Source organism: Euprymna scolopes, chromosome 13 (assembly GCF_053919585.1).
Source record: "Euprymna scolopes isolate OS-2025 chromosome 13, ASM5391958v1, whole genome shotgun sequence".
NCBI classification, from domain to species: domain Eukaryota; kingdom Metazoa; phylum Mollusca; class Cephalopoda; order Sepiida; family Sepiolidae; genus Euprymna; species Euprymna scolopes.
Genome location: NC_136494.1, coordinates 116045381 through 116064132, shown reverse-complemented (window position 1 = coordinate 116064132; position 18752 = coordinate 116045381). Strand labels below are relative to the sequence as shown.

Below are 18752 nucleotides of genomic sequence, written 5' to 3'. Positions count from 1 at the left end.
TGTTACAGAAGATCAGAAAAACATCAGTACTGCTGGTTTCAAATCCAAAAATATGGTCGCCTACATTGGATTCTTTTCAGACTTTTATATTTGTATCCCCAGAACTAGCGTCTCACTTGCTGTATGAAAATCTGATATTACAGTCCCTGGTCTTATTTTTCTTTTTGTAATCTTTGTATATTTTAATATTGGGTTCCAACTAACAATTTTGCCAATATGAGTGGTTAAGTAGGAAAGAGTTATTTCTTTATTTGATAAATAGTTAGCTTGGCTCCCAACATCCCTTATTTTAAACTTCTGATCGGGGTAGAGAGTTATATATGTGTGTATAGTCTTGGAAGTTTTTTTGGAAAACTATTTAGTCAGTAAGTCATTTAATCACCTGCAATCGCTGCATCAACTTGCTTTCTTGAATTCACGATAGTCCTAATGTTATTTCAGGGATCATCAGTTGTCTATCATAAAACTGTTTTGGGGATTTAAAAACAAAATAGTATATTAAATCATGGCTTCCAGCAGTGTTGATCAGACACCTTAATCACAAGAACAAAAAAAATGTTCTGTATATTTGATCTAGTTTCCTGCTCCAGATTAATTTGGCTAACCTAGTCATGCTATCAAAACAAATGTCTTCCTTACCTGTGACACTCGTCCTTGTCTTCAAATTCAAAATGGATATATTTTTTTAATTTACCTATCTGTTATACCATTCAGATTGATCCATTATACTGCTTATCATCCCCTACTATTATTAGTACTTTATTTATATCCTCGCATTTCAGCCCGGGTGTTTGGAGGTGTGGAGCAAAAAAAAAAAAAAAAAAAATGGTAGTAGGAAGGCAGGCTCGAACCCATACCACGAAGAGGGAAAAGAACGGGGAAAAAATCTGACATCTTTGCTGTTACCACCGGAAGTGACATAGGTTTAAATTAAGGCTAGACAATCGAAAAGAGGGGATGACTTTCGAAAATATCGGTGAAAAAGCGACCCCTCCCTGTAGAAAAGTGGCCAGTTCAGAGTGAAGAAATTGTTTTTAGTCAATGTTTTGGTATTTATCATCTGAAGGGTCGAGCTTCAAAACGATACTGATCTTGTGAAAATTCATCGCCTCTGTCAAAAGTTTTAAGCAGACATGCAAACATACATACATACATTTATATATTGATAGCTCAAATTTTCAACCCAAACTGATTAAAAAGCTTGCCCTATCTCTGAATACCCTTTATGTAAAATTTCAAATATTTAGACCAGAAATTGTCTGAGAGGTCGATTATTTATTTATTTTTTTTTTTTTAATTTGACTCCTATTATAACCCCTTAAAATTTATTGTTTTGGGCTCAAATCAAGTTATTAAGTTAGATCCATGTCCAAGGAACCTATATCTAAAATTTCAATTGTTTATACCCAAAATTGGCGGAAGAGTTTGGTAGAGGTCTCAAAGGTTAAATCATTGAACTTTGACCCCCTTAACAGCTAACACACGCACACTTTTATAGATTTACATTGTTATTTATTTATTAAAAATATATGAAAGTTAAAAATAATTTATATATACACACACATACAATTTTTTATATACATTACTAATGTAGTTTTGAATTTTCCTTGTTAATATATTTTTGTTAGTTTTATACAATTTAAGAGCATAAGGATAACGAACAAATGCTTTATTTAACTGTTTAAATATTTTAGATTTATTACCACCTTGTTTAATCATCCTTAATACAAAGATAGAAACTGTATGTATAAAATTTATTAATTTTAAGGTGATGCAAGCTATTGTCAGAAACTCTGACATAATGCTTCCATAAAACGTATATATATATATAGGGCAAGTACAATTTTTGTGCGGCATACAAACTATTTGAAAGGGGAAGGAATCTCTTTTATTAAATATTTTATAAAAAATTCCATCCTTAATTTTTATATCTAAATTTCAAAATGTAGCTTGTATTCCTCTATGCTCACAATTTAATTCTAACGCCTTTGGATATATCAGATGTTTTCTTTTTTTCAAATTCCTCGCTATCATTTGTACATATTAGGTTGATGCAAAATTAATGTCGTTTTTTATGTTCAACTTCAAAAGCTCATGACTCCTGTCATAATAAACTTTATTGATCAAAATAAGAACCATTAGAATCAGCATATTTTTTCCAATAAGAAATGAGTTTATTTATCTCATTAGCATAAAAATCCAAAGTTCTGGAAGCGATGAAGTTATTGAAGGCCGATTTGGCATCATCTCGGCTTTTGAAGCATTTTTCGCGCAGGAAATTGTCATGTTGCTTGAAAAAGTGATAATCGGTGGGTGAGAGAGCCAGTGAATATGGTGGATGAGGCAGTCTTTTAGCTACCATATTTATTCAGCTTCTGCAGGGTCAGTTGAGCAACATGGCTTAGTGGAGGATGCCCTTTTCTCTTCCCTGCAACCTCTCTCCCACAGAAGAGACGTTGCAAGCCTGTCTTTGTTTTATCGTTATTTCCATGGCAAGTGCTCGTCTAAGCTCCAATCTCTGGTCCCCCCCCCCTCGCCAATCTTTCACGATGAACACCCGTCTAGCTGAAACCACTGTTAATAATTTTCCCCACTCTTTATCTGTGCCTAAATCAAAACGTAGATTCCATGAACAAAGCTTCTTTCTTAGAACTGCACGCCTGTAGAACTCTCTACCGCTTGCCTGTTTCCCTCCTGACTTTAACATGGATGTCTTCAAGTCCAACATAAACAAGTTCCTGATGAACCGCCCCCTTAAGTAATGACACTTTATCAAATCTCCAATACTAACGATTGCTACGACACTATCCCATTGATTATTGTACACATGCTATAACCCTTATCCCCAAGTGGCTTCCGGGCCTTGATAAGTGGTGACCTCCATGTAAAAAAAATAAAATAAAATCATGTGGGCAAGCGTTGTCATGGAAGAGAATTGGTCCCTTTCATATTGACCCATCTCAGGCATATATGTTGGAGCTTCTAGTTTATCTCTATGGAAATGCATTGTCAACAATTACATTATCCATTAGTATATTTTAATATGAAACAGTAGTTATAGTTAAAATTGTATTGTTTTTTTGTTGTTTCTTTTTCTTTTTTTAAACTTTTGATTTCTGCAGCGAACAAGGAAGCTGTTCTTGGGTAAATGGGGAGATTTCATGTTATTTGAGAGAAAGATTAATCAGAAGAGACCATACCTTGCTTGTTATCGTCGTCCATCTGTCTGTTGCAAAAAGAGCAGACAATCTTGTTTATAACAGAAATAATGAAATAAGTTTTTTTTTGTTTTGTTTTTGTTTTTTTTCAAATATTTAAATGTCAATTTAAAAACAAAAAACAACCTACATTTTTACATTCCATAATAGATCGTTTTGTAAACGTGAATTTGGTTACATTTTTTGTGAATTCAGTGCTGAAACTAAAACTCACAAAATTAGTTGTTAAAATTGTTCTTTTTTTTATCAAAGCCATTTAGAAAAGTTTGTCTGATTGTTTATTTAATATACATTTTACAGCAGATTATTTGCACGCGATTCATAGAACCAAACTAGATGAATGATTCTTACTTATTTAAATAAAATAACTAAAATATTAAACCATCCTACTTGTCTTGAATTAAAAAGTAGATTAATGGAAAAATGTTATTTCTAAAGAAGAAAAAAAATGAAATTGTAGCATCTTCCAAACATGGAAGGAGAAATTAGATTTCTCTAGAATAGAATTCTGCTTAACCAAACAATTTTCTATAATTTAGGCAGGTTTTTTGCTTTTTTTTTTATTTTTCTATACATTTTGAATATTGAGTTTGGAAATTTTATTTCTTGTCTAGAAGTCTCTCTACATTAAAAAAACAAAAAATAAGGAAAATCTGTATGATCTATATATCTGCAAGAAAAAAAAAATGTATTCCAAAAATCATGGAAATAAATAAAATAGTTTTATTTTCATTGATCAAATCATTTTAAGTGATTAATTGAAAATCATAGCCATTACAACAAATCTAATAGGTATGAATTATTGTTGAATTATTTTCCTTTGTTTCTTAAGATATTTTATAAAATGGTGCAGGACTGTTACCTTTCAGATATTCATAAAATTTGATTTTCTTATATCAATATAAAACTATCAATTGGTGATTTTTGGAATATATCTGCATTTTGTCATAAGCATGCACATAATACAGATTTTTCTTTAGTTTTATTTTTAATATACGGAGAATTCTGGACCAGAACCAGAAATTCAAATAGAAAAACGTTAGAACATTCATGAAATTGGAGGGAATAAAAGTATTTTTATTATAAAATCAAAAAGTTATGGTTTTGCTGTTATTTAAGATGCTCTTTTTTTTTTTTTACTGTTAGAAAAGAATTATTCATTTCATTAATACATGATATTTGTATTTTGATTTAAGAAGTAACATGTTTTTTATTGTTTTATATTATATGTAATATCAATTCCTTTCTCATTGTAGAAACAATGCAATTTTAGCACTTTGTTCCTTGTAATGTCATTCACACCCTTGTCCCCAGCAATTCAATATTAAACATCACTCTTTTTTTCAATATATATATATATATATATATATATATTGAAATTGACACTATACATTAGTTTGATCTTCAGTTAATACTTTTGATTTCACTGAAACATTAGAACCTAAGCCTGTTATGCTAAAGGTACTGAGTGTAACTGATTTTTTAGTCAAAACATTGAAGAATCAGTTACTTTTGGTAGCTTTAGCCCAGTGGGCTTAGTTTCTAGTGTTTCTGTGAAATATTATGTATTGATAAAAGATCAACTTAATGTGTAATGACAATTAAAATTTAATATATATATATATATATTCATATATTAGTGATGGAACGACTCCACTATTCTTACCAGTTCTGTGCTAAATTCCCAATTTTGATACCGATTCTTTATAAATCTCTAAACTATAAAGTTATTTATTCCTAATTACCGTAAAAACATGTTAAATCTGCAGATATTTTCTCAAACATAAAAATACACTTGTGGGAGGGGGATGATCTTTAGATTTTTAGCTTTACTGATAGTTTAAAACTAATAAATATTTATTGTTTTATTATTACAAAGATTTTGTTTGAAACAAAATTGAATTAAAAAAAAAAATCAAAGGAATCGTTTTTGGTATCAGAAAACAAATTTTTCTGATATTGCTTTCAATACATCCAAAAGTTCTGATTTTTCTGATTCTGATTGTCCCAACACTAATATTTATATAAAGTGTGCTTTGCACAAGTAATTGAGCATTATAATTATTTTTTTTCTATTACATTTTATTTATATATATATATATATATATATATATATATATATATATATATATATGGAAAGAGAGATAGACAGAAATTGTCTATGTTGATCAACCACCGTTTTGATGTTGACACATCTCAACCAGACTGCTGAAATGTGTTAATATTGAAATGCTGATTGATGCATATAAACTATTTCTCATGTTTTATATAAGTTATTAATAAAAGCTCTACATTGTATTGAGCACTTGAATAAAAATAAGTTTCAAGTTCATCTTAACAATATATTTTAACTTATATATATATATATATATATATATATATATATATATATATATATATATATATATATATATCATGTATATTCAATTGGCATTAATGAAAGAATTAAAAGCCAAATATGATTTTTATTCAAATTTATGTCTGCTTTTGTAATCCATTGAATGCGACTTATTCCTATTCATAGAATATAATTTTTTTTTATGCACTTTTGTTTTTATTATAATCACAAATAATATATTTTTCTAAATATTATTTAATTGTTTGATATATCATCATCTAAAAATAATTTTTAACTAAAGGTTAGTCATTTCAAAGGTGTCAGTCTGAAAGAAATGTTTTTTTTTTTTCTAATTCTTTCTCACAAAATGTTTGCATGGTTTATTCTTCAGATTAGCATGAAAATATTTTCTAAGCTTTTACTGATTTGCAAAAGCTAAACTAATTTACCAAAACATTAATTTCCCATGTTTCTAGCCATTCTTTGTATCAATATAAAAAAAAAAAAAAAAATCTATAAAATGATTCTTTGGGGGTTACTTTCTCCAGCAAAGATGGTCAGCTACAGCTGTATCATTTTTACAATTACAGTATTTTAGTCTAAGCACCCACCTGGACTGGGTTTTTATCTCGTCTGTGTACTTTCACGCCATTCCTTGGTGTTTGTCATTGCAGAATAACTGAAGACCAACGGAAAGAGCTTCTTGAAAAGCAAGCTCGTGAAAATGATTTCCACAGGTTTGTGAAAGGGAACCTAATTCTAAAGCAAGGCTTGGTTGATAAACGCAAGGTGAGTTCAGAAGAGAGGACTGCTTTTCTTGGTAATTTCTATGTGATGTGCCTTGTAGGTATAACCGGAAGACAGCTTTGTCTCTTTACTTCAGCTAGTATACATCTAATGGTTTATTATATATTAATGGAAAACTGATTTCGTAAATAGCTTGATGCTCTAAATGAGTGGGGTGGGTGATCTTCTTGAGAATATTTGTTTTCTACTTCATATTTCCTCACTTGAATGTCTGCTGAACCAATGTGTTATGAAATACATCTGGCAAAGTTTTACTCTGGACAGATCATCCTATTTCAAATATTTCCAGATATTACACTTTGATCTTAGTCAAAAGATCAATGCCGGTTGGTATTTTTAGATCCTGTAAACAGTATCAGCAAAGCTGAAGAGAAAAAATAAATTTTTTGATAAAATCTACATGTGCAGATTTTCTTTTCCTTATTAAAGATAAAATATTTCGTTTGGGAAAATATTTTAAATTCTTAGCATTTTTTTAAATGTTTTATATCTTTGCTAGTCCATGAAAGAGGCTTGGGTTGATTTGCTGTAAAGCAGAAAACTCTTATCAACCTTTGATGATTTGATTTGTCATTTTATTTTGTTGTAAAAAAGTGTTTTTGAATTTCATATATATTTTTTTATCCCTTGCTTCTTTTGTAACCCTCCTGATTCACTTGTAGTCATTTTCCTCTACCAAATTGTATAGTTCCTTGCACAAGAACACTTTACATGAAAAGTTACTTCTAACTCTTTCTTTCAAAAAGTTTTAAAGATTAATTTTTGTTTTAATTTGGATGCTGAATCAGCGCATCACTAATGATTCACATCACAGCATCTTCAAGGTTTTTTTTTCTTCCAATCTATATTTTGAATTACTTTGACAAGGTGTTCAGTCATTTTACATAAACTTTGGTGCAAGTCCATAACCCCTCCCCTCATGAAAAAACAAAATTACTAAAAATAAAGAAAAATCTTTATGGTGTGCATATACCCATGATGGAATGAAAATATTGTACACCAAAAATCGTTTAAATTGATCAAGTGGTTTTATTTTAAAAAAGAAAATCAAATTTTATGACTAAAACAGCAATCGAGATCTCTTTAAGCCATTTTGCAAGGCAGAGGAGATAATTCCAAATAATTCAAACTTTTGCAAGATTTTAGAAAGCCATTCTTAAAATGGAGAGGGGGGCATTGAAATCACTCAAATTCATGTAAAAATGTAAAAGAAAACTACTTGATCAAATTTACATGATTTTTGATGTACAATCTTTTCTGCTACAGATATGTACATCAGAATAATTTTTCTTCAGTTTTAACTTGGGGTTATCAGTTAAGGATTAGCACCTAAACCTCGTACTCAAGTGAGATCATTGCAAAACGTTAGTTTTCATTTCCAAGAGAGATAATTTATTTGTTAGAAAAATCTTCATTTAATTTTAAAATTTCTTAATAGGGAATTATATGCATTTGAATTACTGTTCTCATCTTGAGTGTTATCCTCGCAACATTTCGGCCAATGTAACCTCCAACCTTTAAGTGTATCTTAAGTTTAAAGGTTCAATCATCAGTGCAGGCGATACTAAGAATACAACTGAGAATTACTTCTACTGGGTCATGGCTGATGGAACAAAACATGCTAAATAATGGGTTTGATTCAGCATTCCATGCAGATTCCCTGAGTTTGACAAAATACAACTGAAGAAGGTCTGAGATTCCACCAGACAAAACATTGTGAGAATAACACTGAAGATGAGAATAGTAGTCCAAATAATATAAATTATCAATCCTCACCTCAAAAATTCAGAAACATTGACAATTATATTTTTGACAAATCAGTTACAAGTCTTGTCATTATTTTTTTTTCTTATTTACAGGGACTCTTTGCTCGAAGAAGAATGTTGTTGCTTACAGAGGGCCCACATCTCTACTACGTAGATCCTGTGAATAAAGTTCTTAAAGGGGAAATACCTTGGTTAGTTGGAAGCATTTTTATATTGAAATGTTTTAAAAATCTTTCTCTTTTTTTTTTTTTATTCTTTTTTTTTCTTTTCTTTTTTTTCTTTTCTTTTTTTCTTTCTTTTCTTTTTTTTTCTTTTTTTTCACAACTTTTTACATTTTTGGTGTTAATTTAATCATTAGGCAGGGAAAAGGTGTTCTGACTTTGTGTTTTTTTTTGTGTGTGTGTGTGTGTGTGTGTGTGTGTGTGTGTGTGTGCTTTTGCGGTATACTTACATTTTACAAAAATGCTTTTTAGATAAACATGTAATTACGTATCATGTTGAAATTAGTAAAAAAAAATATTAAATGATTGACTACATCTGCTAGAATTATTTTTTTTACAAAATATCATAGATCATAGTTATTAGCAATCCAACATTTTCTATTTTGAAATGCCGGATTTTAATTAGAAACAAGGGAGATAATTATCTTTTCAAAGATCATGGGCCAGAGTTGCTTCCCTTGTATTTTAAGAACTTTTCACAATTATAAAACTGTATAATTCGTTAAATTTTGCTTATAATTATTTTTCTATTGAATCATTTTTCATAATTTTTAAAAATTTTTATATGCAAGGTAAGAACATAGTGTTTTTTGTTTTTTTACCTAAAATGAATTTATCTGAAATTGAATTATATTGCGCAAGTACATTTTTTATTTTTGTACTGTTGCCCACAGAATCCTGTTATGCATTTTGACTTTTTATATTTGCATGCAATAAATTAAGAGGCAGACTATTACACACTTCAGCATTAATTTATTTATATATTTATCATCCACAAATATTGGTATTTTATGTAACTAAATATATTATAAAGGCCTCTCTTCAGTCTTAAGACAATCAATACCCACTGTAAAGGAATTGATAGTGAAGCAAGGGTTACACAATTACCTGCTGTACTTCTTCTGAATAAGTATTTCTTGATTAATAAATTCTGCCTTTTTTTTGGGAGAAATAGGTAAAACTAGCATCAATTTATGAGTTCTATACAACGCTTAGGTTTGTTTATATATTTGCTCTTAGCATCCGCTTTTTATGTAGTGACCTGCTGAAGAGTCAAGACTCATAATTTGAAAAACTGATTTCAAATGCAATATGCATTTTTAATTTTTTTTTTTTTTTTTTTTTTTTTTAATTTCAAACAAGGCATATTGCCATTGGAACATAAGGGGCTACTACTATTTGGGATCGTGTCTAACAGGTGACTGTGGGAAGTTAAATAGCAAGATGTCTGTTCACATTACAGTTAAACTTCTGCAGATTAGTACAGTCATGGAAGAAGGAAACAGAATAAATTCCAAAATCTAGCAGTTTAAGGGAAGAAACCAGAGGCCTTAACAGTAAGGCGGGTGGGATTTTGCTGCTTGCCCGGAATATGTATGCAAAGAGGGGCAGTAGTAGTGAGTTCTGTTAAAATATTTGTAAAACAGGCAGTGATATTGTGGCGATAAGACAAAGTTTAGTTTGGTTGATAGTGCAGGACCTGTTTGATTAGAGTAGTAATGCCGACCAACCCTAAAACCACTTCAGATATTTCAAAGTTGTTCTACTAAAATAATATTTCAGAAATCAAAACATTTTAAGTCCTCAAAATACCACCATTTTGTTCAGAAATGGATATCCTTTCACATGCATGAATAAATAATAATCTACATGATATATTTGAAGAGTTTTTAGGAAAGTAATGATGAAAATGTTAATGCTATGAAACAACCATTTTGTCATCAGATTTTTCTTTTTACCTTCCGTTGTGTTTAAAAGCTTTGTGTCACACACCTCTGAAGAATTTTATCATAAAATTTGGAAGACAATTTGAAAAAAAAAATCAGTCTCACTTATTGTCGGCATATGAAATAAATTGGTTCATTCGTTTTTCAGTTGTCTCAAAAATAAGACTTCAACATGATGTGTTTCAAACACTTGTTTCTAAATAATTCTAAGTAATGAGTAAATTAATGTTTTCATTATTTTTTATGCGTTAAAATGGTAATTATGTGTTTATTTCTCTTTTGGTACAAAATGTTTTTAAATATGGTCTCCCTCCAAATTATAACACATTTTCAGCGAAAGTAAACAATTTGAACAGTAGCGCTAATAATTACAGCCTAAGCAGCAATTGTTGTCCGTTAGCTTGAAATCGAATTTTATTGAATTACGTTTATTGGGGTGGGTTTTTTTTTTTGTTTTTTGGGGTTTTTTTTAAATTAATGCAGTGTGTGATTTTTTAAAAATATTTTTTAGAACATTTCCTTCAAGAAATATTGGTTTTCAAATATACTTTCAGACTCTTAGTAATAAATAAGATTCTACTCTTTTAGACGATATGTGTGATTACTCTAAAAACAATGGAAATGAAAAAAATGACAAAGATAACTTAGAATAAAAGAGGGATCATTTTTGCATTTGATGTATAATGAACCCCCATTTCCTGACCATACTTGCCTTTTAGAGCAGTTTTCTTGATATTTCTTTGATTTGAAAAGTTGCACTACCTACTAAATCTAGGTCTGAGTGACAAGCCCACCTCCAAATAGTGCCTGTTGTACCATCACCCTTAAATTTCAATGACCCTAAGTTTGAATGGCACCAATTTCAAAATAAAAACCCTTTCATAACTCTACCACTAGCCCTAAATCTGAATGGCAAGTCCCCCATCATAGAAAGTCTTAAAAAAAAAAAGAAGACCCTACATTAAAAAAAAATGCACATGATTTGTCTCTCATAGAAAAATAAATTAAATGCTCTAAAATGCTGGTGGATTGGTTTATATTAACTTTATATGTAAAACTAATACCCTACTCTAAAAGACTTGTTTTATTTATTTTTTTCTTTCTGCCAAGTTTTCAGGGTGTTTACATATAATTGCTGCTTGCCCTACCACTACTAATTTGAAGTCTGGGTATTAAGCTTCTTCCTCCTACAAAAGACCTTCTTAAAAACACATAATAATTTTTTTTTTTAATTTTAAAAAATACATAAGATTTATTTCCCATAGAGAAAAAAAAGGTTAACTGCCCTAAAACATTAGAATGGCCCTAAAATCGAAAATTGTTTTACATTAAATTTATATATATATATATATATATATATATATATATATATATTATTACCGTTTTATCTGTTTCTGTTACTGAATCGTATCGACGATCTAGCAACTTTGTCAGACTTTAACAGAAGTGTAAGTAAACAGATAAAACGGTAATAGAATAAATGTTTACTCTGCTATAGAATTGAGCACTTTCTTCAGGTTTTTACTAATTACCATTTTTGCTATATATATATATATATATATATATATATATATATATATATAATTTTTTTTTTTTTTTTTTTTTTTTTTTTTCTTGCAAGTTTTTCAGTGTGTTCATATGTAATTGCTGCAAAAAAAAAACATGAGAATCATATATTTTGGAGAGGCAGGTGGAGGCGATTTAGCACATATTAATCTACAATAATACTAAAGAAATCTTACAATATATTTTTTAAACAGCCCTACTTATTAGGTTTCTGTTTCTTGTACATGAAATGTATTACAATTCAACTTTATTTTCTCTAACTTCTTTTTGTTAATGCATACATGGAATTTTTATGGTATTGCAACATATTTATGTGCATTTACTACAGATTACTAAGAAACCAATTTCTGAAGATTTTCAGTACCATACTCAGATTCCTTGCATAAAAGTACATTCATTTGGCAAATTTCATTGCTTAATCTTGTTTTAGCAAAAATAAAGCATTATTACTGAAAAAAGTAGTTAAAAAAAATGTAACAAAATGCATATGGCCGTAATCAAGATCTTTCTATGCATGCCATTATTGAGATATTTAGTAATTTCAATTTTTGATGTGTATTACTAATTAGACTATTTTTTGAGCCCTGTCTAAGAGTGTGACTACTAATGGTAGATGCCCGGATGTGGCAGTAATACTCCATGACTGGGCAGATTATGAAAGTATGACAATTATCATTGTTTGATATTAAGGTAATACATGTTGAATTATGGCAAATGATGCCATTGTTTTTTCCTTTTAGGTCAATAGACCTGAGGCCTGAAGCCAAAAATTTCAAGATTTATTTTGTACATACAGTAAGTTTTACTTTTTTTTATATACAATTATTTTATTAAACTAATATTAATAGAAATGTTTTATAAAAAATAATAATATGCATAGTTTAAAAAAAAAAATTGCTTTGTTTTTTTTTTTTTGTTTTTTTTTATTTTAAAATTGTTTGCGGGTTTTGTCCAGAATTTCATCCATATTAAAAAAAATAAAAATTTATATGATATATATACCTGTGATAAAACGAAAATATCCCATTCCAAAACTCACATGAATTGATCAAGTATTTTATTTTTATATATAAAAATTAAATTTTATGAGTAACATTAGAGCAGCTGTCTTGCTTGCAATTTTGAAAAAAAAAAAAAGTCTTTAAAAAATCTTAGGGAGATAATTCAAAACTAACTAGATTTACATAATTCTTACGAATTTCCTTTGTTTAAAAATGATTTTTCATAAAAATAAAACTACTTGTTCAATTTACGTGATTTTTAGAATATGAGTTTTTCATTTCATCACAGCTATGTGCATCATAGAGATTTTTCTTCAGTTTTGTTTTTTAATATAGGGGAAATTCTAAACAAGAACATTGTTTTCTTGTATACAAATTATTTACACGTGAGATAGTAAGAGTATTTCATTATTTAAATGGAGGCTGCTATCTGATTTTTGCGGGATATAGTTTTTTCACCAGTCTTGTGTACATCATCTCTGAATTCAGTGACTTGACCATGTCAGGAACACAGTGGCTCACCTTCCTCTGATCACAGGTGTCTTTGGTAGTTCAACCATGTTTTTCACCTATATCCAGATGTCCTGACATGCAACCAAATAAAAACCTAACAACTTGATGAAAAAGACAAAATAGTCATCTGAAGATATTGGTCTTCATAGCCATGCCAGATCTTTAACTGATGTTGGGCACTAACATGTAAAAATTTTGGCAATGGAATCACAATTGTAGTTGAGGGAACTCAAACTTGGTGCATAGTCATATAGAATCTTATTAAATTGATAAGAACTGACCCAACCATCCTTAGATAATATCCATAACACGGAAGTTGGTTCATTTGTTTCTTATAAATGACTGCTGATATGATTTTCTCACAAAAATAAATATCAACATATTACATGCATGGAAAACCATTGCACATTTATTTTATTATAAAACCCTTTGTAAAATGAAACTGCAAATGAAAGAAAAGCATTTACAGTTATTTATATGAAAGGAAACTGGAATCAATGTCTCAAGATTTACCCCTATAAAAATTAAAAAACAAAATCTGTATGATGCATGTATCCGTGATGGAAAGAAAATAGTGTACGCTAAAAAACACGTAAATTGATCAAGTGGTTTTATTTCACACAAATATAAAACCACATTAAAAAATACTAATAATAAAAATAAATGCATAATTAATGAACAAGAACACAAGTCAGTTGTGAGTCTGCATACCTCCTATACCTGACATAGTAAAGATGGATCAAAATATTATTTGGATTTTACGTCACCATATTGCATGGAATATTTTAGGAAGTTACACGACATGGAAACTTTGATAATCCTAAAACGTTATCTGATTAGGCTGAAATATTGCAAGATAGTTGCTATCGTCAAAGAGTATCAGATCTATACATCATTGTCTACAATACAGACTAAGGAGTGAGTTTTTATGATTAATAGAACCAGAATTGTCCATAGAAGTAAGACTTTCATCATTTTCTGACCTTAGCCTTAGAATTAATTTAATTTGAGGACATTTAAATCAAAGTTAGATCATGATTGATATTGTGATTAGTTTGGTCATGATTTGTCAAGTGATGTAGATGTCAGGCTGTACACAAATATTGTGCTAACAAACTTAACCGTAAACATAATAAGTAGCAAGAAAATGAAATACAAAGGAGGTTGAAAAAATATAGTGAGTAAAAAATGGTGAAATAAGAAAATATATTTTATGATGCATACCTATTTCTTTCTTTTCCAATTTGGGAGTGGGAATTTTCACAGATTCTCATCTTCAGCAGCCAAATACATTGATGTTAAGCTTAGACTTATTTACTTAAAATGCCTTATCTTTGATTCAATATATTTTGGATATTTTATATAGTAGTTAAAAAAAGAAAAAATAAGATAAATTTTATTTTCTATCTGCAGCCAAACCGGACCTATTATTTGGAAGATCCTTTCTCTCATGCTCAAGAATGGGTGCATAAAATCCAGGAGGTATGGCAACGCTACTATGGACATCATTGATTGAGGGTGGGAGACTGTTCTCTCACGGTCTCATTTTTTTTTTTTTTTTTTTCTACTTTACTCTTCCTCGTTCCTTTTTCATCGTGTTGCTGCAGCACCAACAGTCGGTGGTTGAGCACTCTTCCATCACCACCAACACCATCACCACTACTACGACTACCACCACTAATAGCCCAGTCTTCTTTTGGTCTTACCTATTTGACCAAATGGACCATTGTATTCTTATTTGCTACATTATATTCAAAATATATCTGACAGTTGACCGAAAGGTCTTTGGGCTGGTGGCATTTGTGCTACCAGAAATGAAAAGGAAAATAAAGAAGAACCAAATACATATAAAGCAACAACAAAAAAAAAAAAATACCATCACTCGATTTTTTTTTTTTTTTAACTCCCTTTCTCCTTCTTCTTCCTCATTTCTGTTTCACTTTTTTCTTTTTTTTTTTTTTTTTCTCTTTTTTGGCTGGTCGTTTACGACGCGTTCATCAAACCCCAGCTTTCTATTTATCTTTTTTTTTTATTATTTTCTTTTTTTTTTTTTTTCATTTTCAGTTTATTATCAATTTAAGCACCACATTTTCAGATTACATTTTTTTTTTTTTTTTTTTTTTTTTTTTTTTCTAATTGATTTTTCAAATTTAAGTGTATGTTTGGAATCAGTTTTCCATATAAATTGAATATAAGATGATACTCTTAGAAGAGAGTTGACATTTCACTCCAACCTCTACCAATTTTATTTAAACTGAAAATAAGAATTCTTCGGATTATTAAAATTTAAAAAAAAAAAGAATAAAAATGAATAAAATTGAAAAATTGTTCAATTTTCAGATGGGCGTTCAGGTAGGTTGCTATATAAGCATGCTCCCCCTCCCCATTCCTAAAAAGCCGTTTGTAAACTGGAATGCGTCGTATCCGTCCGCCTTTTTCTTTTTTTTTTTCTTTTTTTTTTCTGTTCTGTTTCGTTTCATATATTTTATTTATACATAGATTATGAATATCAATCTATTGATTAGGCAGTGACTCTGAGCTTTAGGAAATATTGGTTTCATATCCGTGTGTGTATGGAGTTTCCGTTTTTCTTTTTCTTTCTATTTTTCCTCCTTTTGCCTCCTGTCGGCAATTAAGGACAAACAAGGGAGGCAACTCTAACTGCATTTTTGTCTGCACAAGAGAAAGAGTTGACAGTTCATATAAACGTAGTGTTGCTTGCAATTGTGTGTAAAAGACAATATTTTTTTTATTCATTCTTTTAAAATGTAATCACAATTTTTTTTTTTTTCATAATTATTTTCTAATGCTCATAATTAATTTTTTGCTTAAAAAATAGTTATTGTGAATCTTTTTCTCTGTTTTTAATATTTAAAATTATTTTATGATAATTATAAAATATTTTGAATTTCTCGTTTTGGGTTTATATCCAAAATATAATTCTGAGTTGCTTTTTTTTTTCTTTAATAAATAATTTTAAAATGATAATTTTAACCATTATTTATTATTTGAATACTTTATTAAAATTATCATTTTAAGATTAAAAACAAAAAATTCACTAATGGGGAGTAAAATATAACTTTTTTTCTGTGAGGAAGTATTATTTCCTAAATGCATTTCTGTGGTTTTTCAGCTGACAACCAATGGATAAATCATTAAAAGGAAAACATCTTTGAGAAAGCTTCAATTTTTTTATTTTTTTATTTGAAGAGACATTTCTTCGTAGAATCACTACAATCGTCTTTGTGTTCCTCACATCCCCACTCACTCCTCAATCATTCTCATGCAATTTGTTTGTTATATTTTTGAATTTTTCTTTTTAACAAATGGGAGAGTGTAGGTTGGTGTTTCTTAGTAATTTCACTTTTTCCCCCTTGTAAAAAAAAAAACAAAAAAAAAAAAACATTTAGAAAAATCTATTGTTTATTTACCTCTCTTTCTCTCTCATATATATATATATATATATATATTTAAATGAACTGAAATGACCTGAAATTTGATGCATTACATTTTATTTAACTTATACGCAGTTTATATATATGGCTCTTGTCCAAAATTCCTGTTAAAATAAAAAAGAAAGAAAAATCTGAATGATGTACCTGTGACAAAACGAAAATATGGTACAAAAAAACGATTACTGGGAATTGGTAAGCATTTAAAACATAAATCTAGTATGAATTATTGAGTTATCTCCTTTTTAAGATCTTTTTCACAATGATGAGATCATCACTTTTCAGATATTCATAAAATTTGCTATTTTTGTTTAATCACGTGTACATACATCACCCAAATTTTTTGTTTTTAATATAGGGAGAATTCTGGACAAGAACTAAATGTATTATGTTTTTCTTTTTTTTTTTTTTATCAATGCTAATGTTTATGCAGATATTATCACTAACCAAACAATTTTAGTTAGAATTGTACAAATAACTCATCTTCTATGTTCTGTGGTAAATTTTTGTTTGTGTTTTTACTAGAGATGTAACTATATCTGGTTGCTGCATTAAGTGAGCAAAAATATGGTGAACACGTTTTAATGTTGAAATTTATTTCTCACACTTTTTTTTTTTAATTTTGACTTTCTTTAGACCTTCGGCTTGTTAGTCTAGCAGTCTAAAATGCCATGTGCAATAAGTGGTCCTTCGTTTGAATCTTGTATGAGTCACATTTTTCATGTTCATATTCTTTGAATCCTAAGTTCCTTATAAGTTTTTGATTTTTAAACTGTAACTGACCAATGTAGTAGCCATATTCATTTTGAGCCCTACTATTTTAGGATCCATTCAGATCCATCTTCAAGGGTGACTATGCAAGAACATATTTTTAAATATTTAGTATTGGCAAGAACTTAAAATTAGAAATTGAGATATTATTGTGGTATTCTTTATTTTACTCACAGTTCTGAAGTCTAAATAGTCTTTGTTTAGTGATATTACCTGTGCTAGCATTAGCATCAACAAAAAACAGTGTAATGCGTTGCATATTTTCAGTATTAAAACATGAATCTGTAAAAAAACGAAAAACAAAAAATCTCCCTGTTAAATACAATGTATGAAATTTCAGTGTTTCATTTAATAAAATCAGTCTACTTTATTAATCTACAAAATGTTTATTTTATACAATATATGTGTTATACGTAATTGGTCTACCTTTTATAGTTTTGGGCACTTTTGAGTGTAATACATTATTTACCACAAATAATGTAACTTAATAGAATGTTTCATTTATTTATTCACATATATATTACAACCGATAACTTGTGTTTGCAAATCTTTATTTTAGATCATAAGTTCTTATTAGTTTTCAGGTTTCAAGCTGGACTGACCATTATATTTGCTGTACTCGTTTACTAATACTTTCAGATCCTTTTTCAGAGATGTTTATCCAGTAAAGAAAGCATATTTTTAAATATTTAGTCATAGTTTTAATGAGAACCATGGGATTGGTTTTAGTATTAATAAGGTATTAATATTATCAGTATTTTATGACATTTTTGCTATTATTGATATTAATTTTGGGCACTTGTACAGTTTAGTCAAGACATTAAAAAATGAAAATATCGAAAAAAAAGTTACATTGTACGTATCCGTTTTGGACTGAAGATCTCCGAAAAAAAATTTAATTTAATTTGATCGAGTAGTTTGTTTTTTTTGTTTTTTTTTTTTGGTTTTTTTACAACGGAAAAACACGTTCTTATGAGAGCGCGTTGAAGTCAGCCATTGTAAAATTTGCTGAACCTGAACAACATGCTATGGGGAGATAACTCAATGTAAAGTGCCGACACTCCCTTCCTATCTTTAATTCTAGCTTTTCTTCCTAAAAATCGAACCTTTTGCTCGGTATCATAAATCGTTTTTTTGCTGTAAAAAAAAAAAAAATGCTTGATGAAATTAAGTGAATTTTTTTTTTTTTTTTTCGGAGAACTTCGTTTCATAACGGATACATGAAGTATAAACTTTTTTCGATATTTTCATTTTTTAATGTCTTGACTAAACTGTACAAGTACCTAATTTTGTTAATGGATGGCGTCTTTTTTCTTATATGCAAGGCAGTTCTATTATTTGTAGTTTTAGTTTAAAATGAATACTAAATATT

The 18752-nt window shown here is 29.1% G+C and overlaps 1 protein-coding gene across 13 annotated transcripts in view; it reads left to right on the top strand.

Moving 5' to 3' along the window:
• The window catches only part of LOC145292166 (3-phosphoinositide-dependent protein kinase 1-like), a 145345-nt gene extending 130373 nt beyond the window's left edge, over positions 1 to 14972 (top strand). For all 13 annotated transcript variants that reach the window (XM_080138366.1, XM_080138373.1, XM_080138364.1 and 10 more), the window contains 4 exons: positions 6231 to 6345; positions 8223 to 8320; positions 12384 to 12438; positions 14571 to 14972. In XM_080138366.1, the coding sequence (XP_079994492.1) occupies positions 6231 to 6345; positions 8223 to 8320; positions 12384 to 12438; positions 14571 to 14669 (367 nt within the window). In that variant the 3' untranslated portion in view covers positions 14670 to 14972. The remainder of the gene's footprint in view (positions 1 to 6230; positions 6346 to 8222; positions 8321 to 12383; positions 12439 to 14570) is intronic.
• Positions 14973 to 18752: the final 3780 nt, after the last annotated feature.